This window comes from Rhinichthys klamathensis, unplaced genomic scaffold, assembly GCF_029890125.1.
Source record: "Rhinichthys klamathensis goyatoka isolate OS25496 unplaced genomic scaffold, OSU_Roscu_1.1 h1tg000037l_1, whole genome shotgun sequence".
Taxonomy (NCBI): Eukaryota; Metazoa; Chordata; class Actinopteri; order Cypriniformes; family Leuciscidae; genus Rhinichthys; species Rhinichthys klamathensis.
In genome coordinates this window covers 492862-508907 of record NW_026606585.1, presented here as the reverse complement: position 1 = coordinate 508907, position 16046 = coordinate 492862, and the positions used below count along the sequence as shown (strand labels likewise).

Below are 16046 nucleotides of genomic sequence, written 5' to 3'. Positions count from 1 at the left end.
TAATAGTATTTTAATGGTGAAAGAGATTTCTAAAATTCCCTCTTTAAGAAAACAGACTCTATGTCAACAAAATAAAACAATTTTGAACCTGGTTTTATCCAATGCTCAGATTTCTGTTCTGGAAATGTATGCAAATTAGTGCATATTTAATCAGATTAAAATACACAATTAGCATATTTTAATATAAAATTGCAGAAAAATTTGTTATGCAAATAATGTTTACAATTCTTAATGTAATCTACTGGGAAAGTGTGATATTTATTTATTTTTTTACCCTATTCATCCGTGGTGTCTTGCTTTAGGCAAAGCTCTTTTCGTAAGCAGAAATCCGACAACAAAAAGATTATTAGTTCCAACACACTCAGGTAAAATTATAAAGGGAGAGTTGATAGGGAGAAAGATGACATAAGAAAATCATCTTTTTAAAACTAATGAATCGAACGGCCAGTTATATACCCATTGCATAGATAGCCTACACATGCAATGAACATGTTATTAACAGCTATTTAGTAGGCCTATGTTGTTGTTAATATTATTTTGTACTACATTTAATCTAACAAATAAACGTAATTTATTGAATGTAAGTTAAAAAAAAACCTCACCTCAGAAAACGCGCCATTTCGAAATGCAACAATCGTATGCGAATGTCGTGTGCAGAGGAAATGCGGCGACCATGGTTGGCTTTGGGAAACGCATCCCTGGTTTGGATAAGAAGGAAAAAACGAGTTCAAAACAGCAACACTTTTTCTGTAAGATGTAGGGGAGTGTTGTTTATAAATTAAGGAAAGAAGAATTGCTTGGTTCATTTCACAAAGCAAAACAAAAATCATAATTACATAAAATATAAAGTAAAGCCAAACTCCAACTTGCCATAAAAAAAATTAATAAAATAAAAAAACATTACAAAAAATAATTAAAATCTCACATACTGTATGGGGTCCCCTGATTGAAAACCTGGTTTTAATAGAATAAGCAGTCTAATGCTGTAGCCAGACAGAAACATGCTTGTGATAAAACAATTTCTTTATTTTCTTTTGTGTCGTCACTCGGTAATTCAGGGCTTAAAAGTTTAATTTTGAAGTAAGAACTACGTACATAACATACATAAATATACAGGCAGTATGTAAACTAAGCCAACCACCAACATTAGACATTAGGATGTCCCTGAATGAAACAGCCTTTTTTTTTGCAGTGAGGGACAATGGGCAGTGAGGCTCTTCCTGACTACTTTCAGGAGTTTGTCTGGATGTGTCACTGACAACTCAACCCACAGGAGGCAAGAGAGATCAGCAGTAGAGAACAAGGCAGCTGTAACTCTACGAACCAGCTGAAAAACATCCAGACTCTAGTGCCATTGCAAACACACACACACACTATACACACCTCTAAAGTGGCTTTACATATTCCCAAGCACATTCATTTCACATTTAATACTGTGAGCCAGCACGCACACACACACACACACACACACACACACACACATTCATGCGGTTGAACAAGCAGATCAATAGCCTCAGTCCCATGAATAGCCAGATACACTTGCACCCACATACTCATAACTTCATACATACACACTATTCTGTAATGCATCTGAATGGACAAGGTCTTATAAATTTAGGCATGATGTAATTCTGATGTAAAGAGAGTCCTCTCAGTCTCTATAGTCACAGCTCCATGAAGTCTCTGTCCAGGTCCATGTGGGCTTCATCAATGTAGGTGGCAATGGCACATTGTGAGCTTCTACCAGAACCCAGCAGCACTGATACCGTCTCCTTCCAGTAGGTGAAGGGAATACAAGAACTCTGTAGAGAAAGAGATACAAAAGGTAATGCCTTATGAACTCACATCTATGACAGAAAGTCTGCGTTTGGTCAATCAAGTGGAGCTCACGTTCTCCAGGCAGGTGCTGTCCTTGTCCTTGTTGAGGTAGTGGTGCTGCCAAAAGCGTAGCAGGTTGTGGAAGTTGTTGAGCAGGCAGCCGGGGTATTTCTCTGCGTATTCCTTCTCTCGCAGAGCACTCAGGTAGAAAGGCAACTTCCCCCGCCTCCGCGCCAGCATCAGAATCACCAGACTGGTGTTTAGACAGCTCACATTCTCCTGTGATTGGTCAAAACCACAGCAATGGGTTTTAAGGGTCAATGATATTTAATAAAAAATTGAGTTCAAGAATTAGAAATGTAATCTTTGTATTCATGTTGGCTTTAGAAAAGAAAAAGAAAATTGTATGACTCGTAATAACATTTTCTATTACTAGTAATAAAAAGTCAATCTATGTATGCATTGCATTTTTCAGGTATTTTTGAACATATCTTTTGATCTAGACAAAAAAATAATTAGTGTAATGTCAGTGACCTTTAAATGATCTCTCACATTTGGATATTATCTTGCAACAGCATAAATTAGCGGTCGGCAAAAAGTGCCATTTTGATTTTTCCTAGTTAATGACTGTGCCATACGCACACATACATTCACAGAACTCAGCATTAATTAGTACACTCCCTCTGAACAAAGATATGTTCCCATTTCTTAGTGATCACTATTTCAATTCAAGAAAACAGACATTTACAGTACTACATAAAAAAATGGAAATTTATTAAACAGACTTAATAAAAACAGAGAAAAATGTCATCAATATCTGTAAAATAAGCAAATTAGCTCAAAACTGAGTACACCCTTGATTAAATATAACAAACATATAGGCCTGGTTTCACAGACAGGGCTTAGATTAAGCCAGGATTAGGCCTTAGTGCCTTAAAGGGATACTCCACTTTTTTTGGAAATAGGCTTATTTTACAACTCCCCCAGAGTTAAACTGTTGAGTTTTACCTTGTTTGAATCAAGAAACTTTACTGCCGTACCATGAGAGCAGCAGGCGTAATGATATGACACAGCTCCTGAAAAAAGTTCCGTTGTGTTGACGGAAGGTGGCCTATTTTCAGGCGCTGCGTCATATCATTACGCCTGCTGCACTCATGGTACGGCAGTAAAGTTTCTTGATTATTGCGCAGGAATGAGAGTATAGTTCCTAGCCATACCAGCCTAGAAAATCGCAACTTTACATTTTCCGTCGGTCTTAGTGCACGATGTAACTACAGAAGAGTCAAGTTTTAAAAAGGAAAAATATCGAAACTCTTTGGTCATTTTTTTTTTAGAAATGCTAATGGTCTTGTCCACTTCAATGATGTATGCTAAGCTATGCTAAAAGTGGTACCGCCAGAACCGGAGATCGGCTGAATGGATTCAAAAACGGTAAAACTCAGTTTAACTCTGAGGGAGTTGTAAAATGAGCCTATTTCCAAAAAAAGTGGAGTATCCCTTTAAAAAAAACATTATTGGTGTGCCTCTTGAGACAGAACAATGACAGTCACGCATTTTAAGATATGTCAGTAAAAAGTTGCTTTCAGTTAAAACAGCTCAAACATGCTTTTTCTTCACAGACAAGCTTAAGCCTTGTCTGTGAAACCAGGGGATTAAATTCTAGTGCATAGTATGTCCTCTATAACTAAGTATACTACTCTGACCCTTCTTGGCATTGAATGTACAAGTTCACAACCAAATTTTCATATCCATTCTGTTTACCCCAGCTGCCTAACAGTTTTAAGGTCATAAGTGATTGTCATGTTGAAAACGCCCCTAACAACGCATGGAATAAGGAGAAGGTAGCATCGTCTGTTTCGAGTGAATTCATGACACCATTGATTAAGCACAACTCTCTCTCACACCTTTAGCATGAGACCAGAATATTGATGATTTTGTTAATATGGGCCTGGGAAAAGACTAAAAGAGTTTCTTGCGCTTTGGCTACAGTAGGTAGTTCTTGTGTGGACAACAACAGTACATTTCACTTCTGCACGTTGTGTCTTACTGAGTGAGATGAATCGGTCACTCTTCTCACAGCTTTTGCCAGCTCTGAGACACTTGCTTGGCATTTCTCCAGCTCATTTCTTAGCAAAAAACACTCATCACAAAATGAAAGCTGAAATTGAAGGCCTGAAGTGCATTCTTTTTGAGTTTCTGTGTTACTTTTGCTATATTTTTACCCTTAAAAACATTGCTTAGGAAATCCTCGTGTGACGCCTCTTTTGTGCAAAGAAATGTCTTCAGACAATTTTCTCCCAAGTGGTTCCATTGTTGTCAGCATTAAGTCTAAGAATGATTCAATGGGCTAAATAACACTTATAATTGTTGAGAAATTACTCTTATTTAAATGTGTTGGTTCAACATCACCTCACCTGTTGATCAACAAATGCCTTTAATTTGCACCAGAAATTTTTATTTAAATTTATTTGGTAACTTTCAGGAGGTTTACTTTTCATTTTTGCAACAACATTTTATCAATTTTAATATGAAAATCTTATTTTCCAGATTAAAATGGACATGCTTCTTTGGTAACTGATTCAGCAGACTTGCTGGAACATTATATTTTCAATGAAGATTATTGAATCTTGAATTATTGAATCTGAACCCTCCCCATGTTAATATTGGCACTCGTGCCGTAAGTTGCCGACCCCTGGCAAAAAAATACATTTTATAACTTGCCTGAGTGAGGGTTTGTACATTGATGATGCTGATCAGTCTATAAAGGTAGAACAACCTGTTTTCCACTTGAGCCATGTAGGACAAGAGGCGACATTCTGAAAACACTTCAACCACTGAGAAAAAGAGACAAAGAAACACATTTAAAACATGTCACATCTTTCATCCATCTCTCCATTAATCGTTCAATCACTTGAGTCAAACCTTTCATGTCTTCAGTCTGGCTCTCAAAACGGTCCAGGGACAGGACGATACATCGCACCAGCATGTTAGAGTCCACCAGAGAGCTGTTGATCTGAGTCAGGAACATCTGAAACTGAGGTGTCGAAAGACAGATTTGAGATCTACTGAATCACTTCAGTGTGTGCCACAAGAAAAATCAAGAAAGATCTGACTCTAACCCCACCTTCTCCTCAGTGTTGACATATTTGTTAAATCTTTTGAAGGCATCAATGTTGAACTTCATGAGCTCACCAAGTAGGTCAAAGTAGCTCTGAAGGACATCATGTGACTTACAGCCACTGTCAATTATGCAATATAGAATGTGCTGAAAGAAAAAAATGATGAGACAGCTTAATATTTCTATGTCTGTAGACTACCATTCAAACGTCAGTAAGATTTGTTTATGTTTTTGAAAGAAGTCTCTTATTCTCTCCACGGCTTCATTTATTTAATCAATATTAAAGTAAAAAAACAGTAATATTGTGAATTGTCATTTTAAAATAACATATTTTATCTGGATTCTTTGAAGAAACTTCAAAAGAACAGGATTTATTTGGAACATAAATATTTTGTAACAATTTAAATGTCTTTACTGTCACTTTTGATCAGTTTCATGCACTCTTACTGAATACAATTATTAATAATAATAAAAACAAAAAAACAGTAGTGTGTAAATGGATTCAACACATTGTGTTTACCTCTAACAGGCCTCTTCTGAGAAGGAAAACTTGATCGGCATAAGATGGCGTTCCTCTCAGAAAACTCTCCACTGCTCTTGCCTGCCAGAACCTGAAGTGAGTTGTGAAAAAGACATGGAGAAATGTCATGTGACCAGTCAAACTCAAGACACAAGATGTCAAGATGTGGAGGGAAACATTACAAATGCAACTATAGATCTAACCTGAATGAAGAATCAATTGGCTCTTTCTTCATGACAGAGATCAACCGTGTAAGAAGACCTTTTTTACCATCACACACAAGGTTCCTGTAAAACAATTAACTAAAGTTAATGTAAACCAATTAACCAGCAGTTCAAAACATGAGAATAAGGAAGCACTAAAGTATTTGATATGAAAAGGGTCCCCATGCCTGTCTGTGTTATTCAGTGCATCCATTTCAAAGATATTCGCACTCAGGTAGATCTCACTCAGTTCATTCAGCTCCAGTCCACTTAGAAGAAGGTACTTATTCCTGTGATCAATAAATAGATGGTTTAATATAAGTTGAGTATCTGCTAAGAAATTTTGAAATATTGAGTCTAACATTCCCTGTTCCTTGCATCTCTGTGTTATACTCACTCATGGTGGTCACTGAAGCTCTGCAGCAGCCTGAGGAACTGGATCTTGAAAGAGATCTCCTGATGTGCAGGAGAAAAGAGGTGCATTGTCATCCATATGTAAGAGTCATTTAAATAAGTCTGAGTAATGAAGGGCTGCTTCTTACTGGACTGCAGTCACAGTTCTGGTTCTGTCGATGTAGGACGTGGCCCGATGGCTGCTTCCTCCAGATCAGCTTATCAAACAGGTTATTGAGTCCAGGAATCAACTTGAACTCTGCCAACATTCTGTGAACCTGTGTAACAAGAGTAAAAATATATAATTCAATTCATTAAAATACACTCCCGTTCAAAGGTTTGGGGTTTGAGTTTAAAGGAATTAATACTTTTTTTGTTTTTAAAAAATGACCAAAAAAGACAATAAATGCATTTATAATGGTTCAAAAGATTTCAAAGCATTTCAAATAAATGCTGTTCTATTCACCAAAGAATTGCGGAAAAATACATCATAGTTTCCACTAAAATATTAAGCCGCACAGCTGTTTTCAACATTGACATGTTTCTTGAGCAGCAAATGAGCATATTAGAATGATTTCTGAAGAATCACTGAGGCTGGAGTAATGATGCTGAAAATTCAGCTTTGCATCACAGGAATAAATTAGTTATTTTAAACAAAACAAAACTGCTGTTTTACTGTATTTTTGATCAAATAAATGCAGCTTTGGTGAACATAAGAGACTTTAAAAAAACAATTCTTACCGACCTCAAACTTTTGAATGGTAGTGTATATGATTTTTTTTTTTTAAGTCAAACTAAAGAAAGGTTTGGAAGGACACGTCGGCCTAATCGTCCGTTTGATTTTCGTAAAACATGACAGGGGATTAGGGATAAACATAAACAGAATGTCGATGCATTGTTCCAGCCCTAAAATAAACCTATTACTCAAGCTTAATAAGTGACTAGTCAGTTGTTGGATGGCTCATTCCATGTCAAATGTATCATATTAATATTCACAGTCACTTCAATCCCATCACATTACCTGATTTCGCTGTCTGCCCATTAGCATCACACACAGCACATAGAGAACCTCCACTTTGTACATGATCTCGTGCACGATCTTCATAGATTGGGGCAGCCTGTGTCTCAGCGGACTGGAGGACAGGGAGCTCTCATCAGATGACTCTGAAAGAGTGGATGAGACCAAGTAACAGGAAAGGATGGAGAGGAATCACAGCTAATATAAATAACAGAGCAAGAAAGAGAAGAGGATCTCACCTGTACTGCTCTGCTCCGCTTCCTCAATTGCTAACTGCATGAGAGCATCCAGCACCAGTGCGTTGTCAAGCCAACTATGCCAGTCTTCCAGCTCCAGCCGGGCAGAAGCACCCGCCGCCTCTGTAACTTTTCGTGTGGCGAGCTTACAAAGCCGCTCAATAAAGCCTGGGATATTCAGCAGAGCCACTGCAGACAGATCAGAGCAAGTGTGTGACCACATGACACAATAGAATGTATATTATTATTTTATGGATTAACTGCAGTTGTGTTTTCTAACCCTGGTTGCTCTCAGGACGTGATGTGCACGTGCTGGTCTTTTGCTGGGTACTGCGGGCCAGGAGAGTGTGTTTGTCATCTACACCAACGTCTGGCTCTGATATGGTGACCGAGAGGATACGACAGAAGTTGGCCAGCTGCTGCTGGTTGAAGCTCTGGACCAGACTGGCCAAGTTGGGAATTTTCTCCAGCTGAATGATTTCCTACGGTTAAAATAGAAAATAAATTATTTACTACGCTGCTAAGAGACAGAGAGCATTTCTGAAAATCATACAAAATACACTTTTCAATTATTTTAAAATGTCGTTTATTCATGTGATGGCAAAGCTGAATTTTCAGTATCATTACTCCAGTCTTCGCTGCAACATGATCCTTCAGAAATTATCCTAATATGCTGATTTGCTGCTTAAGAAACATTTAATATTATCATCATGAATGTTGAAAACAGTTGTGCTGCTTAATATATTTTTAAAGGAAACCATGATACATTTATTTTCAGGATTCTTTGATGAATAGAAAGTTCAAAAGAACAGCATTTATTTTAAATAGAAATATTTTGTGACATTACAAATGTCTTTACTGTCACTTTTGATCAATTTAATGCATCCTTGCTGAATAAAATAATTCCTTACATTTTTTATCGACTCCAAACGTTTAAACAGTAGTGTATATGCATTTGCTTTTACCTTTCGGACACTCAGAATGTCCTCAATAAGAGTTGCAGTTGGTAAGAAAACCTTTTTGTTGGACATGAGAGTGAACAGGAACATGACGAAATCCTCCCTCGCTGCAAGGCTTTTTGTAACGCCCTCTGTCTGACAGATCAAATCAGAGGCTGTTACTCACAAGGAAACAAGTGAAATAATTCATAATTATTATTTCTGTCCTTTCAGAGTCATGCATTTTTTTATATACTTACACATATACAGCAGTTGTACAGTCCGCTTAGACAGTCCTTGATGAGATCATCGCTCACTAAAAATAATAAAGCAAACCTTTAAATAAATTGAAAAACATCAAACAATCTCTCTTTCCTAAAAAAAAAAGTAAGGGTAACACTTTACAATAAGGTTCATTAGTTAATGTATAACTAACATGAACTAACAATGAGCAATACATTTGCTAAACTATTTATTAATCTTTGCTAATGTTACTTAATCAAAATCCAGCTGTTCATTGTTTGTTCATGTTAGTTTACAGTGCATTAACTAATGTTAACAAACACAACCTTTGATTTTAATAACGTATTAGTAAATGTTCAAATTAATATTAACTAAGATTAATAAATGCTGAAGAAGTATTGTCCATTCTTATTTCATGTTAACTAATGAACCTTATTGTAAAGTGTTACCAAAGTAAGCAATAAGAAGAGTGGAAATGATGAAGCTTGGATTTAATATTTAAATAAGCTTACGTATGGGTAGGTCTCCTTGTACTGTGAGTGTTGGCCGCATCAGAATCTCTACGAATAGCTGCAGACGAATGACAAAAGCATACTGAGTAACTAACAAATCTGTATACTGTTATTACCAGTATGATAATTACGGTTACAGCCAAACTGGTTCCTTTTAAATTCAGATATTATGATTCCATGTAGTTAAAGTGCTGGTTGTAAGATTTTGTATGTTCTCAAGAGTGCAGTGTCTGCTGTCTTTTCCACACCGCAAAAGCAAAATAAGAAGACAAAGCCAAGAACATGCAACCAAGGTTATTTTTGTAAACTAAAACTGAAACTAAGACTAAAACCATTGGTAAAAAAAAACATTTTCGTAAACTGAAATAAAATAGAAATTTCAACATAAATGAAAAACTAAAACTAAACTAAACTAACAACAGTTACTGAAAAACTAACTGAAATAAAAAAAATAATTAGCAAAAATAAATAATCGTTTGTGTAGTTAATAAGCTCTCTTCCTGTACCGGAAAATCACGTTTTTTCCATTCCACTGCGCAACTTTATTTTTTAATGTATGACCGGTGCGCTTTGAGTCTCGCGTCTTTTGCAGCGTCTCCTGCATGACACGACGCTCTAAAAACGCGGCACTCAAGTTAAAATAAGTTCAACTTTTAAAAGACGCGTCTCGAGACCTTGCGCTTCTTCAAAGCAAAACCGCTTTCTGTGTGAACCAGCCCTAAGAAGCAGAAATGGCCAAATAAGTATTTCCATCATGTCTAGACCTTATGCAAATACAGCTGTACCTTAATTGCAAGTAAGATAACCATCTCATGTGAAACTAAATAAAATACCACACATATTAGACAAGATATACAAAGATATACCATACTGAGCAGAAAACGGAAAAAAACAAACAGCATGCCTATCCTAGAAATAGAAGTACATTTGTCAGAGTAGAAGTATACTAAATGTCTGGTCTGAATAGAATACATGAATATGAGTATGAGTATATGATATTAAAAGGCGCAATAGACAAAAAGCATTAATGGATCAATACAAGAATAATGTTTGAAAGGATTAATCATAAATAACAATAAAAGAATTACATACATTTAACAAGATTTCATCTCTAATATGAATGAGTATGAATGACTAATTTTTACTATTAAGTTGAATTTGTTCGGTTTTTTGTTCAATCTCAAAAATTATTTTATTTTTATTATTAAGAGGTTTGCACAAGAGTTAACTGTAAACTGCAGACATTTAACTTTGATTAAATTAAATTTCTTTAACTGGAAGTGTTCTGTTAACTCTGCTAAACTATAATTAATAAAACTAACACTGAAACTAAATATATAAAAAAACTAAATAGAAATGTGTTTCAAAACTAACAAAACTATTAATGAAACTAACTAAAACTAAACTGAAATTTATAGGAAATTTGAAAATGATATTAAAATAAAACCTGCAAAAATGCTAAACTATAATAACCTTGCATCCAACACAGCGCTTGATAAGACTCTTCTTGTGAGCATCAATGTCATCATAAAATGACCAAGCAAGCATTACAATATTTTACTGACAGATGAAAATAAAGCATTACAGAACATTTAATGATGGAATGACAGTGAAAGTAAATCAAAGTGGCATTATTTGAAGCACAACCTCTGCCTTGCTTAGACAAATTAAGCTGCATTTATTCCTGTGATGTCAAAGCTGAATTTTAGCATCATTACTCCAGTCTTCAGTGCCACATGATCCTTCAGAAATCAGTCTAATATGATGCTCAATAAACATTTTTATCATAAATGCTAAAAATGATGGAAGCTTGTTTCTGCCACGGAATTAAGAAAATACAAAAGGAAATTGCGACTATTTCACAATTCTGATAAAGTCAAAGTCACAATTCTGAGAGCTAACTCACAATTGTCAGATATAAACATTTTTATAATATAAATGTTTATGCCGTCTTTACTGTCACTTTACTGCTCTGTGTGAATAAATGTATTATTATTTTAAAAGAATCGCACTGACCCCAAACTTTTGCAAAGTAGTCTAACTTCTTTGGGGCTCTAGCTTCAGAACAATTGAAAACTAGAAACTACATACAAGATGAATAAGAATATCCATTTACATGTCATTACATGACAATCTAACTTATCTTGATCAAGATTAGTCAGGCATTATAGAAACTCACATCAACTCCTCCAAACAGGTCAAACGTATATGTATTGGGTGAGACCGACTCCTGTGGAGTTTTACGCTCCTCTGTGACAAATGACATGGCCTCCATAGACAGCAATGACGACAGCTCCTGCACAATCACAAAACAACGCAATTAACATCTGATCACAAATTATACGAATGGGTTTCAGGCGATGCATTTTGTATGAATGGATGACATTTTGCTTACCATGACCATGCTGTCAATCTTGGAGAGATCACTGTTAGGATGGCTGCTCTCATGAAGTCTCCTCAATAACACTGGTATTCCCTGCCATTGAGCTCTTTTATCTCTCTCCTCCAGCAAAACCGCAGGAATCTTCATTCGACAACACAAACACAACACTGCTCAAACACTAAATGCATTTAAAATATATTAATTATTGCTCCTATTGTTATCAGACTATTTTACGACTAAACACCTTTAGTAAGCAATCCAAATACATAAAACATCAGTACTTTATCATATAGTTAGTTCATAAACTAATCATGTTTGCTAAGTTGAAAAGCAGGAAGAGAATCACTAAATCCGTTTTTTAAAATAAAAACCTACAACTACACATTTGTCATTCACCCTACACAATTCGTTTGTCCGATTATCGCTCTCAATGAAATGCAATATATGACTCTTTGAGAGCTAACGTTATTTTAGATTGAGGGGTCTTCAGGCCCTCGTATGTAAACAGTGTCTACGACACGTTTTGGAGGCAGTTTGGACCTTTATATAACTTAAAATCTCACCTGAGACCCTCTAGTCAACCCAACACCTGTGGTTTGGCCTTGTTGTATTTTATTAAAAATGTTTTTGCATGAATTTCCTCTGCTTGTTTGGGTCCGTGAAAACCCAGAGCGCCTTGTCGCCATTGCTGTTTCGCTGACGTTGTGACGTTGAGAAGTTTCCACGAAACCACCGGGGATGATAGAGTTAATACTGCACCCTACTGGACTGGAGAGGTAACCAACAACAACAACTGAACTGAAGTTACATTTTTAGGATGGAACCATGATGGAACGGCCAAAACACATAAAAAGTTTTTTTATTGAAAAGGGTGTTGTGTAAACAGAGCAGCGAAAGACTGGTGAGATGTACTGTACGTAGCTAAACATTTAATATTCGACAACTGTTTTACGATAGAAATGTTCAGCAGCTGGCACTGGCACTGGCAGTAAGATACAGTAATGCAAATTGCACAATATTTTTATGAAATTTCACCTTTTTGAATTGAGCATGCTATTATTTACATAATTCATAACTGAATGCGTCGAGACGTTTTAACATTGTGCGTTTTGACATTAGACATACGAATAAGAGTGAATGTGTGCATAACTGGAAAAAAAATCATATTTGTAAATAGTTTAAATTGATTACTTAATAATAATAGACTGGAACTTTTACCATTCTTGTTTCTTTTTCTTTATTTCTTCACCCCAAGGCCTTGCTTTTTAATAATAATAATGAATTAATTAATAATATTCGTTTTTTAACCTTTACGCATGTAGGCCTACTGAAAAAAAATCACAAAATAACAACAATTATAATAATATAACAAAATAATAATTAAATAATAATAAAAAATTAACCTTGAGTCATGTAACACATTTCTAAACTATAAAATACAACAACTTAACTTTACCACTTCAAACCACTCTGCTGTTAAAATGAAATGATTTTAACAAGCCAATAATTTTGGACATCAGCATGCTTGAACATCATCTTATATAACTTTATATAAAGCATTTAGAATTGTAATGTTATAAACAGCAAATGTCAACCATGCCTTTTTAAGCTAAATATGCTTAGATATTTTTAAACCATTAACCTATAGCAATTGTTATGAGCTTATAAAATAACACAATTATATATTTTTAAATAGACTAAGAGAAGTAAGAGCACTGAAATAACCAATAAAGAAATATACCCTTCAATGCATTGCATTCAATACAATGTACAGATGTATTTTCAGTAATGGAAAGATTGTATTGTATTTATTGTGTCAATTCATTTGTAACACTTGTAGAAATAATATATAAAGATACTAGCCTATAGCATATATAAATAATAGGGTTTATTTTTTTCCTTGGTCCACCCACATTTACTGTAGACAGCAGGACAAATAAACACTAGGGTTCCTGTAGTTTTCTCCTTTTAGGTGGCTGTCCCATAACTCCATCGCATGGGCGATGATGAATGAAACCCACTCACATAATCGACATCATCAAAGGAGATTAAAGTTATGATAGACGCCCAACTCAACGCACACCCTCTGAGATGATAAACGACTGTAAGGAAAGAGAGACGTGTGCCCATGCTCATGCATTTCCTGAACACACAAGGAGGATCAGATGGGACTGTGTGCAGAACAACAGAACTAACCCAACAGCAAGGAAATGGGCGTTTCTGAAGTTGACCCCAGAAAATCCTCCAATTTACTGGAGCTGAAAAGGGAGGAGAGTATAGCAGCAGATCTGAATAAACACTGAAAGAGTCAATACATCGTATATTTGCCTCTGCTGGATTTGGATCACATTTGGTGAGTTTACTTCTATTTGATCTGCTTTTATTGTCGTTTATAGTGTGAAATAATAAATAAATAAAAACTATAAAAACACAACTTGAACCATAAAATATAACAATACTTTACCACTTCAAACTCTGCTGTGAATATGAAAGGATTTTAACAAGGGAATGAACATCATCATTTTATTATAGTCAGAAGTCTACATACAGTTTTAGTTTTTTTTATGTAAAAATTCCCTAGAATGATTGAAGACTGGTTATGAGAACATAACTTTTCCCAAGGCTGTTCTTCTTTAGCTTTGACCTGAAGAAAAAGCACAGTGTCACACTCTTTCATACTTAGAAAAGTCTGAAAGAGTGCCTTCATTTCTCCACTCTGAACTTCAGCCATAGTCAGTTTACTTAGTATTTTTACTTCCTGCCCTTTTCCCTGTCTAGGTTTTGGCAAAAGCAGAAAACCTGAGGCTAAACGTACAATTATGCAGTTGTGTCTTGAACCCTCGACTTAATATCAAACAATAGTATTTTATTTATTATATAATAATGTTTTTATTGCATCATTTATTTATTTTTATAAATAATATAAAAGAACACTAACTATATAATAAATTTGAAAAAAATATTTTAAAACATTTTAAAAGTGAAATGCTTTTATAAACAATATAATAATAATAAATAAATGATAACAAATATTTTAAATAGTTCAAAATAATATTGAATATTTATAAAATATTGGCCAACATTTAAAATATTGGCCAACATTTAAGTTAAATGTTTATAAACAAATTATATATATATATATATATATATATATATAATTATTATTTAGTTATACGTTTCACTTAAATGTTTGCCAATATTTTATAAATATTCTATATATATATATATATATATATATATATATAAAATATTTTAAATGTGTTAAAAGCGAAATATGTGTCCTGATTTACAACACAGAAATGCACAGATGAGAACGTTTCAGATGTTGACAGGTGCTGTTTATCACCATGGCGTCCCTTCTGATGTTTGTCACGCTGCTTCATCTCATCACACTGGCCGTTCTCTTTATCGCCACCATGGAGAAGGTAAGTATATGAAGCACTTTATCCCCAAAAATCAGAATAATGTGCATACATTAATGCGTATTTATGATTCAGTCCTGGTGGGTTTGGCAAGGCACAGAAAACTCAGACCTGTGGTACAACTGCCGATTTGACAATGAAACCGAGGCGTGGTTTTGTGCAACATCACACGAGACAGGTAAAATAACACATTTGAGCACTTAAATGATTTTGAAATATGGGAATTTATTGCAATAACCATCACCAAACAGAGGTTCAAAAGTGTCTAGAATGGTCTCCATGTTTTGTTTCCACCAGAGTGGCTTCAAGCTGTGCAGGTTCTGATGGTCCTGTCCGTGGTTTTCTCCTCCATTTCATTCCTGATATTCCTGGGACAACTCTTCACCATGTCTAAAGGAGGACTCTTTTACCTCACGGGCATCTGCCAGGCATTTGCCGGTATGTGCTTTGAATTAATTTGCTTTATTACCCAAGGTTAACGTCTTCAACCCAAGCCAAAATACACAAACACTCGTTTCAGTTGCTCTTACGTCGAGAAAAAACATTTGGAATTTTTTTTCTGACCTTTTCTGTCTCCTTTCAGGCCTCAACGCCTTCACTGCCGTGCTCATTTACACCCTGCACAATAAAGAAATCCTTCAGGACTCTCGGGAGTTGAGCTCGGGACACTTCGGCTACTGCTTTTTCTTGACGTGGGTTTGTGTACCTTTGCTCCTGTGCAGTGGAATCATGTACATCCATCTGCGCAAAAGGGAATAGCAATGAGCCTCCAAAAAAAAAAGACAAGCCATGCGAAGAATGTTTGCTGTTGACATACTCCACTGAGTGATTATATACTTCATGATATCTCTATGCAACAAACAAGACATTTATTTTTCTCTTATTTAGACCGTATTTAATCAGACATAAATATACACAACTGAAATATAGCCCCACGGCCCATGCCAAAAATCAGCTCAACTTGCTTAACTCTTAAAAGGCAACCATGACTAATATATCTGATTAGCTGAATTATATCTAATTTAATAATAAAACGGGCCATATAACGTAATCTCATTTAATACTGGAGGAATACTTGTATACATTATGGTGGAATCCATATGCTAAAATGTTAAGATGTATTTTTATAAATAAATTCAATTAAGTCAATAATGTATGATTTCAATTTCATTACTGTGCTAAATGTGAAAATATTCTTCACAAATACACTGCAAGCCGGTGGACTCCGCAGACCTTGGGAGT

General features: G+C 35.3%; 2 protein-coding genes across 4 annotated transcripts; one reads left to right on the top strand and one right to left on the bottom strand.

The window, feature by feature from the left end:
• Positions 1 to 1005: 1005 nt before the first annotated feature.
• trpc4apb (transient receptor potential cation channel, subfamily C, member 4 associated protein b) lies at positions 1006 to 12103 on the bottom strand. Its single transcript, XM_056246418.1, has 19 exons — positions 11946 to 12103; positions 11395 to 11523; positions 11179 to 11295; positions 9000 to 9057; positions 8505 to 8560; positions 8272 to 8400; positions 7587 to 7788; positions 7310 to 7495; positions 7074 to 7216; positions 6202 to 6330; positions 6057 to 6115; positions 5848 to 5949; positions 5660 to 5743; positions 5457 to 5547; positions 4943 to 5083; positions 4741 to 4852; positions 4540 to 4652; positions 1891 to 2097; positions 1006 to 1802 (listed from the first exon to the last, which is right to left on the bottom strand). Exons 1-19 carry the CDS (start codon positions 12066 to 12068, stop codon positions 1665 to 1667), a joined length of 2319 nt encoding a protein of 772 aa, XP_056102393.1. The 5' UTR covers positions 12069 to 12103; the 3' UTR covers positions 1006 to 1664.
• Positions 12104 to 13642: 1539 nt separating this feature from the next.
• On the top strand, positions 13643 to 15956 carry emp3b (epithelial membrane protein 3b). 3 transcript variants are annotated; one of them, XM_056246413.1, is made up of 5 exons: positions 13643 to 13735; positions 14715 to 14807; positions 14880 to 14982; positions 15102 to 15242; positions 15388 to 15956. In XM_056246413.1, the coding sequence occupies exons 2-5, from the start codon at positions 14730 to 14732 to the stop codon at positions 15561 to 15563; spliced, it is 498 nt and encodes a 165-aa protein (XP_056102388.1). In that variant the 5' UTR covers positions 13643 to 13735; positions 14715 to 14729; the 3' UTR covers positions 15564 to 15956. The 3 variants fall into 3 exon arrangements, with proteins under 3 accessions (XP_056102388.1, XP_056102389.1, XP_056102390.1); XM_056246414.1 differs by having other exon boundaries at positions 13649 to 13735; positions 14680 to 14807; XM_056246415.1 differs by having other exon boundaries at positions 13679 to 13735; positions 14705 to 14807.
• The last annotated feature ends 90 nt before the right edge of the window (positions 15957 to 16046 follow it).